Raw genomic sequence first — 15,769 nt, 5'->3', positions numbered from 1 at the left:
ATGAGATGTAGAAAATGTGTAATTAAGTTGACTAGTCCCATTGACAGAAAAAAATAGGTAGCAGTTTCCTCAGACAAGGCCCGATGCTGTGCAAATAAAACACACTTCTGAAAGTTATATCCGTACATCTACTCTAATCAATTGATTGAATACATTTAATGTATTAGTTAAACATTTATTAATGTTAACAATTGCATGTTAATTAATATATGCTTATTTTGAAGTGTTGCCTAGCCTCTTTAATGGTGTCCCCTCCCCTGCCCCAGTCCTGCGGTGTCTGGGCATCCCTGCCAGGGTGATCACCAACTTCAACTCCGCCCACGACAACTCAGGGAACATAATCACAGATCTCATCTTCAACTCAGTGGGAAATCAGCTTGAACTGAACGAGCGCCTTACCAGAGACTCAATCTGGTAGTTATATTTCTGCATATCAATTTGTATTGAATGAAAATGAAATCCCAGAACGTAGGTTTCTATAATTCTATCTTTCAATGTACGTACTGTAAAAACAGTTTAGTCATAGCATGGTGGGGGGTGAAATGGAGTAATGTCCCTGTTATCTTTATATGATTGTGTCGTGCTCCAGGAAGAAAATTGTTGTGCAGGATCCCAGACAGTGTTCCTGAGTGGTGAAGGATGCCAGATAGTGTTCATGAGTGGTGCAGGATGCCAGATAGTGTACCTGAATGGTGCAGGATGCCAGACAGTGTACCTGAGTGGTGCAGGATGCCAGACAGTGTACCTTAGTGGTGCTGGATGCCAGATAATGTACCTGAGTGGTGCAGGATGCCAGACAGTGTACCTGAGTGGTGCAGGATGCCAGACAGTGTACCTGAGTGGTGCAGGATGCCAGACAGTGTACCTGAGTGGTGAAGGATGACAGATTGTGTACCTGAGCAGTGCAGGATGCCAGACAGTGTACCTGAGTGGTGAAGGATGACAGATTGTGTACCTGAGCAGTGCAGGATGCCAGATAGTGTTCCTGATGGGTGCAGGATGCCAGATAGTGTTCCTGACGGGTGCAGGATGCCAGATAATGTTATTGAGAGGTGTGCATTGTCTCCACAGGACCTATCACTGCTGGAACGAGGCTTACTTGTCCAGACTTGACCTCCTTGCAGACCAGGACTTAGGTGGCTGGCAGGTTGTGGATTCCACCCCCCAGGAAAACAGTGATGGTAAGAGAGAAATTAGGATGATGGGAGAGAGAGACCTAATTTTCCCTTCCGTATACACATTTTGTATGCTTAGCCTCTCTGGGCTAGGTGGGACGTTTGCGTCCCACCCTAGTCAACAGCCAGTGGAATCCCGTGGCGCGATATTCAAATACCTTAGAAATGCTATTACTTCAATTTCTCAAACATATGACTATTTTACACAATTTTAAAGACAAGACTCTCTTTAATCTAACCACACTGTCTGATTTCAACGAAAACAAAACATTAGATTATGTCAGCAGAGTACCCAGCTAGAAATAATCGGACACCCATTTTTCAAGCTAGCATATAATGTCACAAAATTCAAAACCACAGCTAAATGCAGGACTAACCTTTGATGATCTTCATCAGATGACACTCCTAGGACATTATGTTATACAATACATGCATGTTTTGTTCAATCAAGTTCATATTTATATCAAAAACCAGCTTTTTACATTAGCATGTGACTAGCATGTGACTAGCATTCCCACCGAACACTTCCGGTGAATTTATTAAATTACTCACGATAAACGTTCACAAAAAACATAACAATTATTTTAAGAATTATAGATACAGAACTCCTTTATGCAATCGCGGTATCCGATTTTAAAATAGCTTTTCGGTGAAAGCACATTTTGCAATATTCTGAGTAGATAGCTCGCCATCACAGGCTAGCTATTTTGACACCCACCAAGTTTGGCACTCACCAAACTCAGATTTACTATAAGAAAAATTTGATTACCTTTGCTGTTCTTCGTCAGAATGCACTCCCAGGACTTCTACTTCAATAACAAATGTTGGTTTGGTTCCAAATAATCCATAGTTATATACAAATAGCGACGTTTTGTTCGTGCGTTCAAGACACTATCCGAAGGGTAACGAAGGGTGACGCGCCCGGCGCGTTTCGTGACAAAAAATTTCAAAATATTCCATTACCGTACTTCGAAGCATGTCAAACGCTGTTTAAAATCAATTTTTATGCGATTTTTCTCGAAAAATAGTGATAATATTCAGACCGGGAGAAGTTGTTTTCGTTCAAAGACTCAAAGAAGAAAATGGACTCTTCACGTGCACGCGCGCACCAGTCTCATTGTTCTCAGATCGACCACTTACCAAATGCGCTACTGTTTTTCAGCCAGTAACTGCAGAGTCATCATTCAACGTTCTGGCGCCTTCTGAGAGCCTATGGGAGCCTTAGAAAGTGTCACGTTACAGCAGAGATCCTTTGTTTTGGATAGAGATGACAAAGAAGGCCAAGAAATGGTCAGAGAGGGCGCTTCCTGTTTGGAATCTTCTCAGGTTTTGGCCTGCCATATGAGTTCTGTTATACTCACAGACACCATTCAAACAGTTTTAGAAACTTTAGGGTGTTTTCTATCCAAATCAAACAATTATATGCATATTCTAGTTACTGAGCAGGAGTAGTAACCAGATTAAATCGGGTACGTTTTTTATCCGGCCGTGCAAATACTGCACCCTATCCCCAACAGGTTAAAATGGGCTTCAAAATTGCATAATCAAATTCATGAAAACGCAGCCATTTAAGATACATTGTGTTCCATGATAATTTGCACCCTTGATAACTGCTAGGCTAAATAAATACAAATACTGAGCTATATTGTATGCAAAAACATTACATTGTTTTATACTAATACAATTGCTCAGCAAAAGAGATTTGATTTAACAAGTAATACAAAACAATCTAAAAAAGATAAGGGTAAAAATTATTGGCATCCCTGTTTTCAATAGTCCAGCACCCTACCATTGCGAGGATAACGCCACTGAGCCTTTTTCTTCAATGTTTTATGAGATTGGAGAACAAACTTGTTGGGAGTGATCTTAGACCACCATTCCTCCATAAAGAATCTCTCCAGATCCTTGATATCTTTCATCTGCGCTTATGGACTGCACTCTTCAATTCAAAGGCCCCAGGTACTCAATTAACCATTTGTTTGTGGATTTTGATTAGTGCTTGGGGTTATTGTCTTGCTGGAAGATCCACTTGCGGCCAAGTGTTAGCCTCATGGCAGAAGCAACCAGGTTTTTGGATAAAATATCCTGGTACTTGGTAAAGTCCATGATGCCATTAACCTTAAAGGCCCCAGGACCAGTGGAAGCAAAATAGTCCCAAAACATCAAAAGTCCACCACCTTATTTTACCATAGGTATGAGCTACTTTTATGCATATGCTTCTGTTTTTCAACACCAAGCCCACCACTGGTGTGCGTGGCCAAAGAGCTTCATTTTCATGTCATCTGACCATAGCACTGGTGTCATAAGCATCGTTGAAGGGGGACCAAAACGCAGTGGGTAAAGTGCTCATTTTCTTATTTTATTAAAGAAAAACACTTAATCAAAATAAACAAACGACAAAAACATTCCAGTAAGGTGCACAGACTGCACTAGAAACAACCACCTGCAAACACTAGAGAAAACAAACCCAACTAAATATGGCCTCCAATTAGAGACAACGACAGCCAGCTGCCTCTAATTAGAGGTCATTGCCAAAACCCAACATAGAAATAGAAAACTAGATAAACACATAGAAATAGATAACATAGAACATAAACCACAAACCCCGAAGCACACAAAACAAACACCCCCTGCCACGCCCTGACCAAACTACAATAACAAATAACCCCTTTTACTGGTCAGGACGTGACAACTGGTTCCAATCCATGTGCCAATGCCATTTATTAAACTCTAGGTGGTGCTACTGTATGGTCAGATGACATGAAAATAGAGCTCGTTTTTTCTCTTTCTCTGAGCAATTGTATTAGTATAATATATATGTATTTTTAAACAATATACAGTAGCTCAGTATTTGCATTAGAATAATTTATTTTATGCAGTATTTTTGCTCATCTTTTTCAAGGGTGCCAATAATTATGGACCCCACTGTATATTTTTCCACATTTGTATTTTTTCATCTGAAATGAATGTTCTTTGGCCCTTTCTATGTTTATGGCTGTTCTCATACTTTTAAAACAGTTACTTTAGATGTGCTTTAGAATGTGTTTTGTTGCAAAACAAGATATCCAACACACTTGTTGCATACCAAAACACGCTATGTCCAGAGCCATGTGTTTAGAGTTGGGACATTGAGGTTTCTGCATTATACATAGCCTTCACATAACACTACAATATTCTATGGCAGCCATGTTAGCTCCCGAATGAGCATTATGTAATAGTCCCAGTTCTTGTTGTTTCTCTCTAATGATTTTTAATCTTAAAAGATTAAACACATTTTGTACGTCTTCACCATATCTGTGATTATTTCAGCAGATGTTATTATTTCCTAAAGTGTTATTGAATGTACGCTTGTTTATTCCATGTGTAACTCTGTGTTGTTGTTTGTGTCGCACTGCTTTGCTTTATCTTGGCCAGGTCGAAGTTGTGAATGAGAACTTGTTCTCAACTAGCTTACCTCGTAAAATAAAGGTGAAATAAAATACATTTAAAAAATGATTATGAAAGATTGCACAAAACCAGGAAATCAGTTACCAGTCTAATAGTATTGAAATTGACAGCACCGCTAGTCCTTTGCCCATGCTTTGACCAGGGGCCCATTCTGGTAGTTGACGACGAGGGAGGTGTAGAGCTGGTTGATGCTTCCAGTGATGGTGAGAGGGATGACAGTGTCTAACAGCTTGTGCTCCTTCTCTCTGCAAATCAGCTGCTACACAGGGACCATCAGCCGAGATGTATTGCGTCTCCCTGACTTCTGCTGCTGGCGTCTGTGCTCTCTTTCAGAGGAAAGCTGGTCTGTAGACATTACAGGGCACACAGTCATCCAAAAGGAAACCTTTGTCCACCATTATGGCCATCGCTGGTTTCAGCAGAGAAACAATGTCAGACTGCTTCAGGATCTCCTTCTCACAGACAGAGCCTCCATATAGGGCTGAAACAAAGAAATGTCTTAAAACCTGTTGGGGCTACAGGTTAGCAATGAACCCCGAGTCGGGATTGCTAACAAGGCTGGAAATTCAAAACATCAAAAATCTAATAATTTCAATTTCTCAAACAATCAACTATTTTACACAATTTAAAAGATAAACATCTCCTTAATCTAACCACATTGTTCGATTTTCAAAGAGGCTTTACGGCAAAAGCATAAAGTTAGATTATGTTAGGACAGTACATAGCCACAAAAGTACAAACATCCATTTTCAATTCAAGGTCAGGCGTCACCAAAAGCAGAAACCAGCTAGAATTATGCACTAACCTTTGTCAATCTCCATCAGATGACACTCCTAGGACATTATGTTATACAATACATGCATTTTTTGTTCCATCAAGTTCATATTTATATCCAAAAACAGCATTTTACAGTAGCGTGAAATTCAGATTTTTTCTTCTCTGAAATGCTTCCGGTGAACATAACAAAATTACTATTCGAAAACATTGGTAAATTATAATATTGTCATTCAAAGAATAATATATTATCATCTCGTAATTGCTACCGAATGGCCAGATCTCAAAATAACTTTACTGGGAAATCACATTTTGCAATAAACGGGGTGCTATGCTAAGAACAATAAGCTATGCTATACAGTTAGCATCATCTAATATCGATAATAACATTGTAAATATCCCCTTACCTTTGATTATCTCCATCAGAAGGCAGGCATCCCAGGTCCGGAAGGCATCCCAGGTCCGGAACAAATGTGGTTTCTTTTGACAAAGTTCATAATTTATGTCCAAATAACACCAAGTACTTAGCGTTCATTATGCTCCCACAAAACGTGGTGGGGGGAGTGTAAAATCACGCCGAAAAGCTAAAAAAACCTAGTAAATAATCTATTTACGTTCGTTCAAACATGTCAAATGTTGTTTAGCATTAATCTTTTGGTCCATTTTTAACGTTAAACATCAGTAATATTTTCACACTACCTATCCTATGTCTAGATAAACAATGATGACAAACTCACGCTTCCTTGGATTCTAATTTGCTCTCTGTTTATCATAGACGCTTCAAACAACTTTATAAAGATCGTTGACATCTAGTGGAAGCCGTAGGTGTTGCGAAATGAATCCTTTCTCACTATGGTATCTATAAAACAATGACACTAAATAGTACAGTCACAAAATTCACATTTTTTTTTTTATCTATTTTTCACAGGTTTTTGCCTGCAATATGAGTTTTGTTATACTTACAGACACCATTCAAACTGTTTTAGAAAATTCAGAGTGTTTTCTATCCGAATGTGTTAATAATATGCATATCCTAGCTTCTGAGTTGGTGTAGGAGGCAGTTAAAAATGGGCACATATTTTTTTCAAAATGTCTCAATACTGCCCCCGAGCCCCAACAGGTTAAGAAAGTTGCCCAATGTTGTCACGATGCAGCGCACAGTCCGCTGGCGGATGTTGAATCTGTGGGCCAGATCCCTCTACTTCAGACCTAGTGAAAGATGAGTCATGAAAAGGAAAAACTTGTCTGTGGGCTGTAGGGATTGTGACTGATGGAAAAAGGGATTAAGATGCATTACTATGCAAAATTATAACTAAAATTATCAGCCCTACAGATTGCAGATAAATATGATAACACGGAATTACAGCATCGCCTCTGCTAGAGACATTTGTGAGTCATCAGTGTCCAAAAAATGAGTCTCCGTCAAAGGATTTGGGTTATCCAGCAGGACAACAACCCAAAACACACATCAGAAAGCATCCAGGAATGGTTCAATAAGAAAAGCTGGACTATTTGGGAGTGGCCAGTGTTGAGTCCAGATCTGAATCCCATCAAAAAGCTATGGCGAGAATTGAAAACAGCAGTTGGTGGAAGGCATCCCTAAAATATCGCAGAATTGGAGCAGTTTGCAGCAGTTTTAGGGATCCAATAAAAGGTGCAGCAAGCTCATTGATGTCCACAGGAAGCATTTGTTGGCAGTTATCTGGCCAAAGCCTCTGCAACCAGATATTAGCTCTTGGGTGATAATAATTTTGTCCATGTCATTTCACCAAATAGTTTTTTCAATTTAAACTCATTTTAGAAGAAATTGGGAATTATTTTCAAAAAGTGCAAGGGTGCCAATATATTAGGCCACAATTGTACAGGCAATTCTTAAAATTTATAAAATGGCTCTGAAAAGCATTCATTGCATCTTGAAAATGTAGCACTGCCCTGATAATTAATACAATCCGCTTCCAATTGCATTGCTGTATTCTCCAAAAATGCTAGCCAATATATTCTAGACAATGCTAAATAACCAGCTAACAAAATATCAAAACAGTTTGGATGAAATAACAGCACCCTAGGGAAGTCGAAAATAAGCAAACATTTTTGAAACGTGAACTATCCTTTTAAAAGTCAAACAGACAGGGTCATGGGTTGTTGATATTGTTTTTGCAGGATATTTCCGCTGTGGACCATGCTCTGTCAAAGCCATCAAGGAAGGAATGCTCGGCTATCAATTTGATGGCCCGTTTGTGTTTGCTGAGGTAAAACAATACGTTTTCTTTATGCTTGACCAGTAACATTTTGTTGAATGTTCAGCCATAATGCCTTCATCTTTACTCCATGCCATTATGAAGCATAACACAGTTATGCTTTATAACTTGCAATACATTTTATCTAATTAAAATCAATCATAATATTCACATATATCTCTTTCTTTTAACCTCAGGTGAATAGTGACGTTTACAAATACAAGCTAAATTCAAAAACTGGGAAAACTGAGTTACTAAACGTAGACACAACTTATGTCGGCAAGAAACTCGTGACGAAGTCCATTGGTGGAAACAATTATAAGCCAATGGACATTACAGAGACGTACAAATACCCAGAAGGTATGTGGCACCTGGACAATGGAGTAGGCTGGCAAGGGTGCAACTGCTCGTTTAAAGTTTGTTATTGGCAGTTTGCAAAGTGTCTCATGAAACTAATGCAACAAGAATGAAGTATAGAAATGACTTTGCTATTACTGCTTTTCAAATTACTTCAAATATAAACGCAACATGCAACAATTTCAAAGATTTTATTGAGTTACAGTTCATATAAGGAAATCAGTCAACTTAAATAAATGTATTTAGCCCTAATCTATTGATTTCAAATTACTGGGCAGGAGTGCAGCCATGGGTGGGCCTGGGAGGGCATAGGCCCACCCATTCGGGCACCTGGGCCCACCCACTGGGGAGCCAGGCCCAGCCAATCAGAATGAGTTTTTCCACAAAAGAGCTTTATTACAGACAGAAATGCTCCTCAGTTTCATCTGCTGTCAGGGTGGCTGGCCTCAGAAGAAGCCAAATGTGGAGGTCCTGGGCTGTACAATATATACAGTATATTCCTATAGGTGAAATAAAATTGCCAATGAGTTTCATATCAGTCCCATGTTTGTTTTTTTAAGGAGTGGGGCAGTCCCACTCCTTAAAGTCCCACTCCTTTCTACAGCGATATATGTGTTCCGAAGAGAGCGGTTTAGATCACTAGACCACCCTAGGCCACCAGTCCCATGTTAACTCTATTCCCCTCCAACTCCCCACACACACACAGGCAGTAGTAAAGATGAAGAGACCATGAAGAGTGCTGAGAGAACCTACAAGACGCATGTGCAATATGACGACGAGCAGGGTGTGGAGATGATGCTGGAGATCCCGCAGGAGCGTGTGAAGATTGGCCAGAACTTCCAGATGGCTGTGGTCTTCAGGAACCTGAGTGAAGACACACGCACCATCCATGGCCTCCTGGTCGGCTCCACGATCTACTACACCAACATCCAAAGGGCTCAGTTCAAGCAGGAGACCTTTGACGTCACTCTGAACCCCATGGAGAGTGAGTAGAAACCAGGGTGACCCTTTACATACGTACTGTACTGTAGGTCTTTTTGGGCTTGTCTCCATGTATCACAACTTTGTATGATTGTCCTGCATAGCATTCAGACCCTTCCTCTGAAATTAAATCCTCAACTGCTTATAGAAAATGCTTTGCAGTCCTTTTTACAGCTTCATGGTATCGTCCTGTTTCAGCAGGTATATGTGTATGTATTGTATTGTAAGAGATTGTGAGGTAACGATGGGATACTCTCTAGCACTTACCTCAAAAGACTTTACAGGTAACAACCTGGTACCAAATGGTAAGTAACAGTGAATCCCAAATAATCCAAATATTAATTATCAGGTAATAATTATAAAAGTTAGGTTCTGCCAAAGATACGCTCCTGTTGTTGATTGAATTTGTTTCGTTGTCAAAATTCTGTCTCCCTAAAACCAACAGCGTCGAGGATACAGGTGGTCGTGCTAGCCCAGAACTACATGCCCCGGCTGGGTTCCCAATCCAACCTCCGCTTCGTGGTGACGGCCAAGAGCTTGGAGAACAACCAGGACATGACGGCAATGCAGATAGTGAACCTGAAAGGCCCCGAGCTGGCCTTTGCGGTGGGTCTGGAAGTTTCATTAGTCCTCTTTAATATGATGTATTTCCTTAGTCCTTTAAAGGGATAGTTCGCCCAAATAAAAAAATGGCATCTTGGTTTCCTTACCCTGTCAGCAGTAATTTGGTGACAGTGACCAGGTACACAAAACCAAATCATGGATTGCCCTCTGACATTGTCCATAGACTGCTGACATGGTAAGGAAAACTGTCATTTTGTAATTTGAGGGAACTATCCTTTAAAGCAGGGTTGTCAAACTCATTTTAGCTCAGGGGCCACATGGAGGACAATCTATTCCCAAGTGGGCCGGACCGGTAAAATCATGGTATATATAACTTAAAAACAACAACTTCAGATTGTTTGCTTTGTTTTACTACGATCAACATAAAACATAAAGTTGGAGCCTGAGGACAGTGTGTCCACAATAGTACAAGCACAACATCACTATTAATCATAAAACACCTCAAGTTTATTTGAAAATTCTAAAGAAAAAGAACACACAAACACACAATGGCTGAGTGATTCACAGAAGTATATCACAGATCACAGAACTATATCAGGGTGTCTCATGCAGCACTTTAAGTGGGGTTGCATAGTTTATTTGACTCCTGATACCTGGCATCTTTTAGCTTTCACCAGCGCATCAATATCAGGCGTCACATCCTGAGTGGCAGCCAACTTCAGGATGTGATTCAAGTGCTTGTGCGTGAGCCTTGAGCGCAGCTTTTTTTTAATTTATGCTCATTACAGAGAAAACTTGCTCACAAAGATATGTGGTTCCAAACATGCACAACAGTTTTGCAGCGAGGGCTGTCAAGTTGGGGTAACCTGGCAAGAGATTCTGATAAAATGTGTCCAAGCCAGCTGCGGAAAATTTGCCCTTCATATCCGAGTCACACTGCAAGTCTGTTATTTCAAGTTGGATGCTGACGGGCAGATCAGAGGGATTCACGGTGAATGGCGAGCAAAAAACGTTGAAGTCTTTCTCCAGTTCACCAAAAATCTGAAAGCGTTGCTCAAACTCCCGTAACAGTCCCGTTATTTTATCTTTGAACCGCTTCATGTCTGCCACATGATGGGTCGCGCACACATTTTTCAGACAGGGGAAGTGAGCTGCATCACCACCGGCGAGTTGCGTCTCCCACAATGACAGCTTCAACTTGAAAGAACGTATGCTGTCATAATACTGCGTGACGACTTTGTTGCACCCTTGCAGCTGTTTGTTCAAGTTATTCAGGTGCTCTGTAACATCCACCATAAATGCAAGGTCCTGCATCCATTCTGCGGAATGAAATTCTAACACTGGTTTGCCCTTTTCTTCCATGAACTGTTCAATTTCTTCTCGTAAATCAAAGAAACGCCTAAGCACAGCACCTCGGCTTAACCATCTTACCTCAGTGTGGTATGGCAGGCCATAGATGTGGTCTTTCTCTCTGAGAAGGCTGTCAAACTGACGGTGATTCAGGCTTCTGGATTGGATGAAATTAACAGTTTGGATGACCACCTTCATGACGTTATCCATCTTTAATGACTTGCAACACAAAGCCTCCTGGTGCAAAATACAGTGAAAAGTCCAAAAATCACGTCCTCCATTTGCAGATTGCACTTTCTCTCTGAACTTTGTCACAACGCCTGCTTTTTTCCCGATCATTGAGGGCGCACCATCTGTAGCCAGGCTGACAGCGCGGGACCAGTCCACTCCGACCCTGTCCAGCGTGCCGACGAGTGCGGTGAAAATATCAGCTGCTGTCGTTGTATCTGTCATCGGCACCAACTGGCTGTCCAAATCCACTGAAAGATCGGAAATCCTGTCTGCAACTGTGTTTCTTGTCAGGCTGATATTTGCAAAAGCCTGGCGCTTTTCAGGGCACACAATCTCCGCTGTCTTCATCATGCATGTTTTTACAAATTCACCCTCACTAAATGGTTTTGAAGCCACTGCGATTTCATTAGCAATGAGGTAGCTAGCTTTCACTGCAGCGTCACTGATGTCTCGGCTGTGAGTAAACACAGACTGCTGTTTCTTCAGACCCGCCAACAGTTCATTCACCTTCTCTCTTCTCCGCTGTCCTTGAAAGTTGTCATATTTGTCGGCATGAAGACTCACATAGTGGCGACGAAGGTTATACTCTTTCCGCACTGCAACATGCTGTGAACACACCAAACATACAGCTTTCCCATTCAATTCCGTGAATAAATAGGAGGATGACCATTTTTCTTGGAACACTCTGCACTCTGCGTCCACTTTTCTCTTTTTTGACAGAGACATATTGGGGCAATGAGGGTGCCAAAGCACATAATGTTAAAAGTAGAAGCCGTAATAAATATCGCGGGCAAAACAAAGTAGCTTATCTGGACTGGCTGCACTTGCTTGACCTACTTGCTCTGCTCCGGTATAAACAGTTTGCTTGCTTAACACAATTGCTATTTTGCCATCCAGTGGACGCAATTGGAACAGCAGTTTCTTTTATTGAAAAATTGCAGCTCATTTTTATACTTTACAAAATCATCTCGCGGGCCGGATTAAACCCTTTTGCGGGCCTGATCCGGCCCGTGGGCCGGACGTTTGACACCCCTGCTTTAAAGTGTTCCGTAAAAGTATATGTGAAACATATTTCGTTTTTCCCCAAGAACTAATGTAGTAGTGTACCGAATGAAAGCCTTATTTGTGCTGCTGGAGTGCTGCATCTCTCCTCGCCTTTGATCAAGCAGCCATTCCGAAAAACATTCATGCTCCCAACGCAGGGCAGTTGATAATCCCTAGATTATTATCATTTCTTATATCACCATAGATTGTTGTGAATGGACTATCTCTATTTGAACAGATAAGTGGACCAGCGAAGGTGAACCAGGAGGTATTTGTCAAGGTGGAGTTCACCAACCTGTTCCCATTCAGCCTGCGTGATGTGAGGATGGCCATGCAAGGGCCTAATTTCATCTCATACCGGGAAAAGTTGTACAGGTAAGAGGATTTAAAACTCTAAGACCTCACATCAGGGATGATGTTCACACTTACATTAGTCTCACATTCACAAAAACAGATCCAATGTAGTCTGTTTAGTATGCCAATCTGTGTGTTTGAGTTTTTGTGTGTGTGTGTTTGTAGTGAGATCGCTACCGGGACCTCCATCACCTGGATGGAGTCCTGTGTCCCTACGAGGTCTGGGAATACAATGATCTATGCTGTCCTGGACTGCTCGGTCCTTGGGAATGTGCAAGGCAATTGGGCCATCGACGTCCAGGCCTGAGCATTGCCCAGGAAGCCCTTCCCACCTGCTAATCGCCTGCCATCGACCGGAGAACCATGGACGAATAGAGGCTCTTGTGTAGATTTGAAAGGATTTGATTGCTGGATAAGCAATTCCATCTAGCCTATGAGAGGGTGAGGTTCAGCAAATAACATACCGCTTACGGAAAAAACACATGATTCACAGGTGAAATTTCCTCCTGGGAAATCATATGAAACCATGTTTTTTTGGAACACTGAAGTTTACATGTGTATTTTACATGTGATCACAACCTTTCACGTGAATATTTTTCAAATGAGATTCCACAGATGATGCCCTGCAAACAAAATTGAGTCGTTAGGATACACACAAACAGTGCTTTTAACATACAGTGTTTTCAACATACATATTTGACATGCATGATTACATTGTGTATGTTTATTTATGCAGTAATTATTATTCAACATGTGCACAGCTGGGTTTTAAACTCACAAACTCCTTGGTTCACGGCATCCCGACCTTCCTGCTACACCATCAAGTCGGTGTCAATTACAAATTGAACCTGTATTCCTACACTTTGGGTTTAAGTAAAATAAATATCAGCTTTGTTAAAAATACACGATTATAAAAAACTATTATATTTATCATAGTGATTCAGGAGTAACATTAAAACAGAGTAATATCCTCCACAAACAGTAGACAACTATTCAGAAAACAATACTTATTCTGAAATAACTGTATGAAATCTATGGTGAGAGAATAATCAGATTAAATAAAATAGAAGTGCAGATGGCACTCTTTTGCTAAGTGCAGACATGTATTATAGGTAATGAATGTGTATAGGAATGCTATAGACTTTGATGGGCAGCAGAAAGATCAGCGTAACCCAGAAGTTGTAAATTCTAATCCCAGGTGGGGTCATATTGAAAAGTCACTACTAAGTGATCATGTCAAAAATAATCATGTTATCATTGATGAAATATTTGGTGCACTATTTTAGCTGAATAGTGTACCATTTACTTTAAAACCCACATATCATTTGATTCCCTTACACAATAAGACATGCAAAATCGCATTTTGACATATGAAATATATTTTTTCACATGTTGAGCTGAAATGTTCACATTTTCACAAAAGAAAAATCACAAAAAAAAGAGACTTGAGGTCAGTTGTTCACATATGAAACCACATGTTCACATGTATTCAATTTAAAGTTCACATGTTAACACCACCTTTTCACATATGAGGAGAATAACATGTTTTCACCTCACATGTGGAATTTATTTTTCATGTGTGAAAACGTTCACATAGGAAAATATAACTCTCAAATGTGTAGTTTCATGGTATCATACGTAGACATTTTGCATCCCCATGTTGTCACATTTATTTCACGAGATCATGTTTTCACATGTGTAGTTTCATGTTATCAGATGTTGCTTTTACATGTTGTCACATGTTCTCCTGTTAACTTCACATAAGATCACATGTGAAACAGATGTTATCACATGTGAAATGTATGTGATTTTTCTGTAAGGGATTGCTTACACCGATAAGATTTTTTACAGAAATGCCTAGAGCTAGGGGCTAGGAGTGGATTTGGAATTGGGCAGAAGAGGCAGGGCCAAACCGCAATAAGTTTATCTTTTTATTTGTTCTGCATCGCCAAATATCAATCAAATCAATGAATTTTCAGGCATTGGTGAGACTTAAAGTTGAAGGGCACCTACATAAGGACTTCATCACACATTCATTAGCCATAAATGCCACATTCATAATCAGTAGAACTGCAATCTGACTTTATTTAACTATGCAAGTTAGTTAAGAACACATTTTTATTTACACTGACGGCCTACCCCGGCCAAACCCGGACGACGCTGGGCCAATTGTGCGCCGCCCTATGGGACTCCCAATCCCGGCCAGATGTGATACAGTCTGGATACGAACCAGGGACTGTAGTGACGCCTCTTGCACTGAGATGCAGTGCCTTAGACCGCTGTGACTTCTTTGATATGTCACAGTATCATCACTTGCATGTCAACTCTAAACATCCTGTGTAAACTTGCAGTTGTTGACATAGTTTTTTCATAAAAATTAACCCTTCACTAGTGTTACCAAAGACTCTCATGGATGAAAATCGTTAAAAAGTTATGATTCACATGAATATGATGGATAGAGTTTTTTATGCATTCTAATTATATTACATTTATATCTCAGGGATTACATTTGGTTTTGAGTCAGCCGACTCAGATTCGGTTTCTGTTATTTTCGATCTTACAAACCTTTGCTGACTCTAAATTTCTCATACAATCATGACCTTCAATCTAATCAACGGTCCAGTGTTATCTGCAGTAGATTTTAATCAAGCAGAAAAGGTACTGCATTTAAAGAAGCTATGTGTGTTTGGGAAACAACGTGAAAAATGTTTCTTTAGACTGGGATTTTGGTTGCCAAAACGTTGCACATCACCCACCTATTATCCTTATATAAATAATTTAATTGTATAACGTAAAAAAAGCAAAAATCACAATGTAAAAGCCATATATGGGCACCATTCCTCAGTTATTTTGTCTGATAGTTTTTTGTATAACCAGTAATATTGGAAAACCATCATTTTTGGCTTTGCATCAAACCAAATCTTTTAATTCACTGCCATTAACTGTTTATAACATTTCAGCTGTTCACTGCTTTTGATTAACAATAAAATCATTTTCAAAATCAATACTGTTGTCACACCATTGTATTTTTTTGTATCATTTAGTATTTTAAAACATTTCCAGATGGAGTGGGATAAAGTGAACAGGCCACCCTTAACTGCCAATATCATTGTTATGTTCACTGGTCCCATTTCATAAAAAAATTCTAAAACACCTTACAAACAAACCTTTTCATGACCAAAATAAAAAACAACCTTGCACATAGTGCTAAAAAACATTCAGACCATAACTAGACACAGGTTCCATATTAACCAC

The 15,769-nt window shown here is 40.1% G+C and overlaps 1 protein-coding gene across 1 annotated transcript in view; it reads left to right on the top strand.

Annotated features, from left to right (window-relative positions):
• LOC106578630 (coagulation factor XIII A chain) overlaps positions 1–15,505 on the top strand; it is a 36,693-nt gene extending 21,188 nt beyond the window's left edge. The window contains exons 5-12 of the mRNA XM_014157638.2: positions 267–414; positions 1,072–1,181; positions 7,557–7,645; positions 7,831–7,993; positions 8,697–8,975; positions 9,417–9,577; positions 12,399–12,535; positions 12,680–15,505. Of these exons, the coding sequence (XP_014013113.2) occupies positions 267–414; positions 1,072–1,181; positions 7,557–7,645; positions 7,831–7,993; positions 8,697–8,975; positions 9,417–9,577; positions 12,399–12,535; positions 12,680–12,821 (1,229 nt within the window). The 3' untranslated portion in view covers positions 12,822–15,505. The remainder of the gene's footprint in view (positions 1–266; positions 415–1,071; positions 1,182–7,556; positions 7,646–7,830; positions 7,994–8,696; positions 8,976–9,416; positions 9,578–12,398; positions 12,536–12,679) is intronic.
• Positions 15,506–15,769: the final 264 nt, after the last annotated feature.

This window comes from Salmo salar, chromosome ssa19, assembly GCF_905237065.1.
Source record: "Salmo salar chromosome ssa19, Ssal_v3.1, whole genome shotgun sequence".
Classification (NCBI taxonomy): Eukaryota; Metazoa; Chordata; class Actinopteri; order Salmoniformes; family Salmonidae; genus Salmo; species Salmo salar.
Note: the sequence above shows the minus strand (reverse complement) of the source record. Positions and strands in the feature narration are given on the sequence as shown.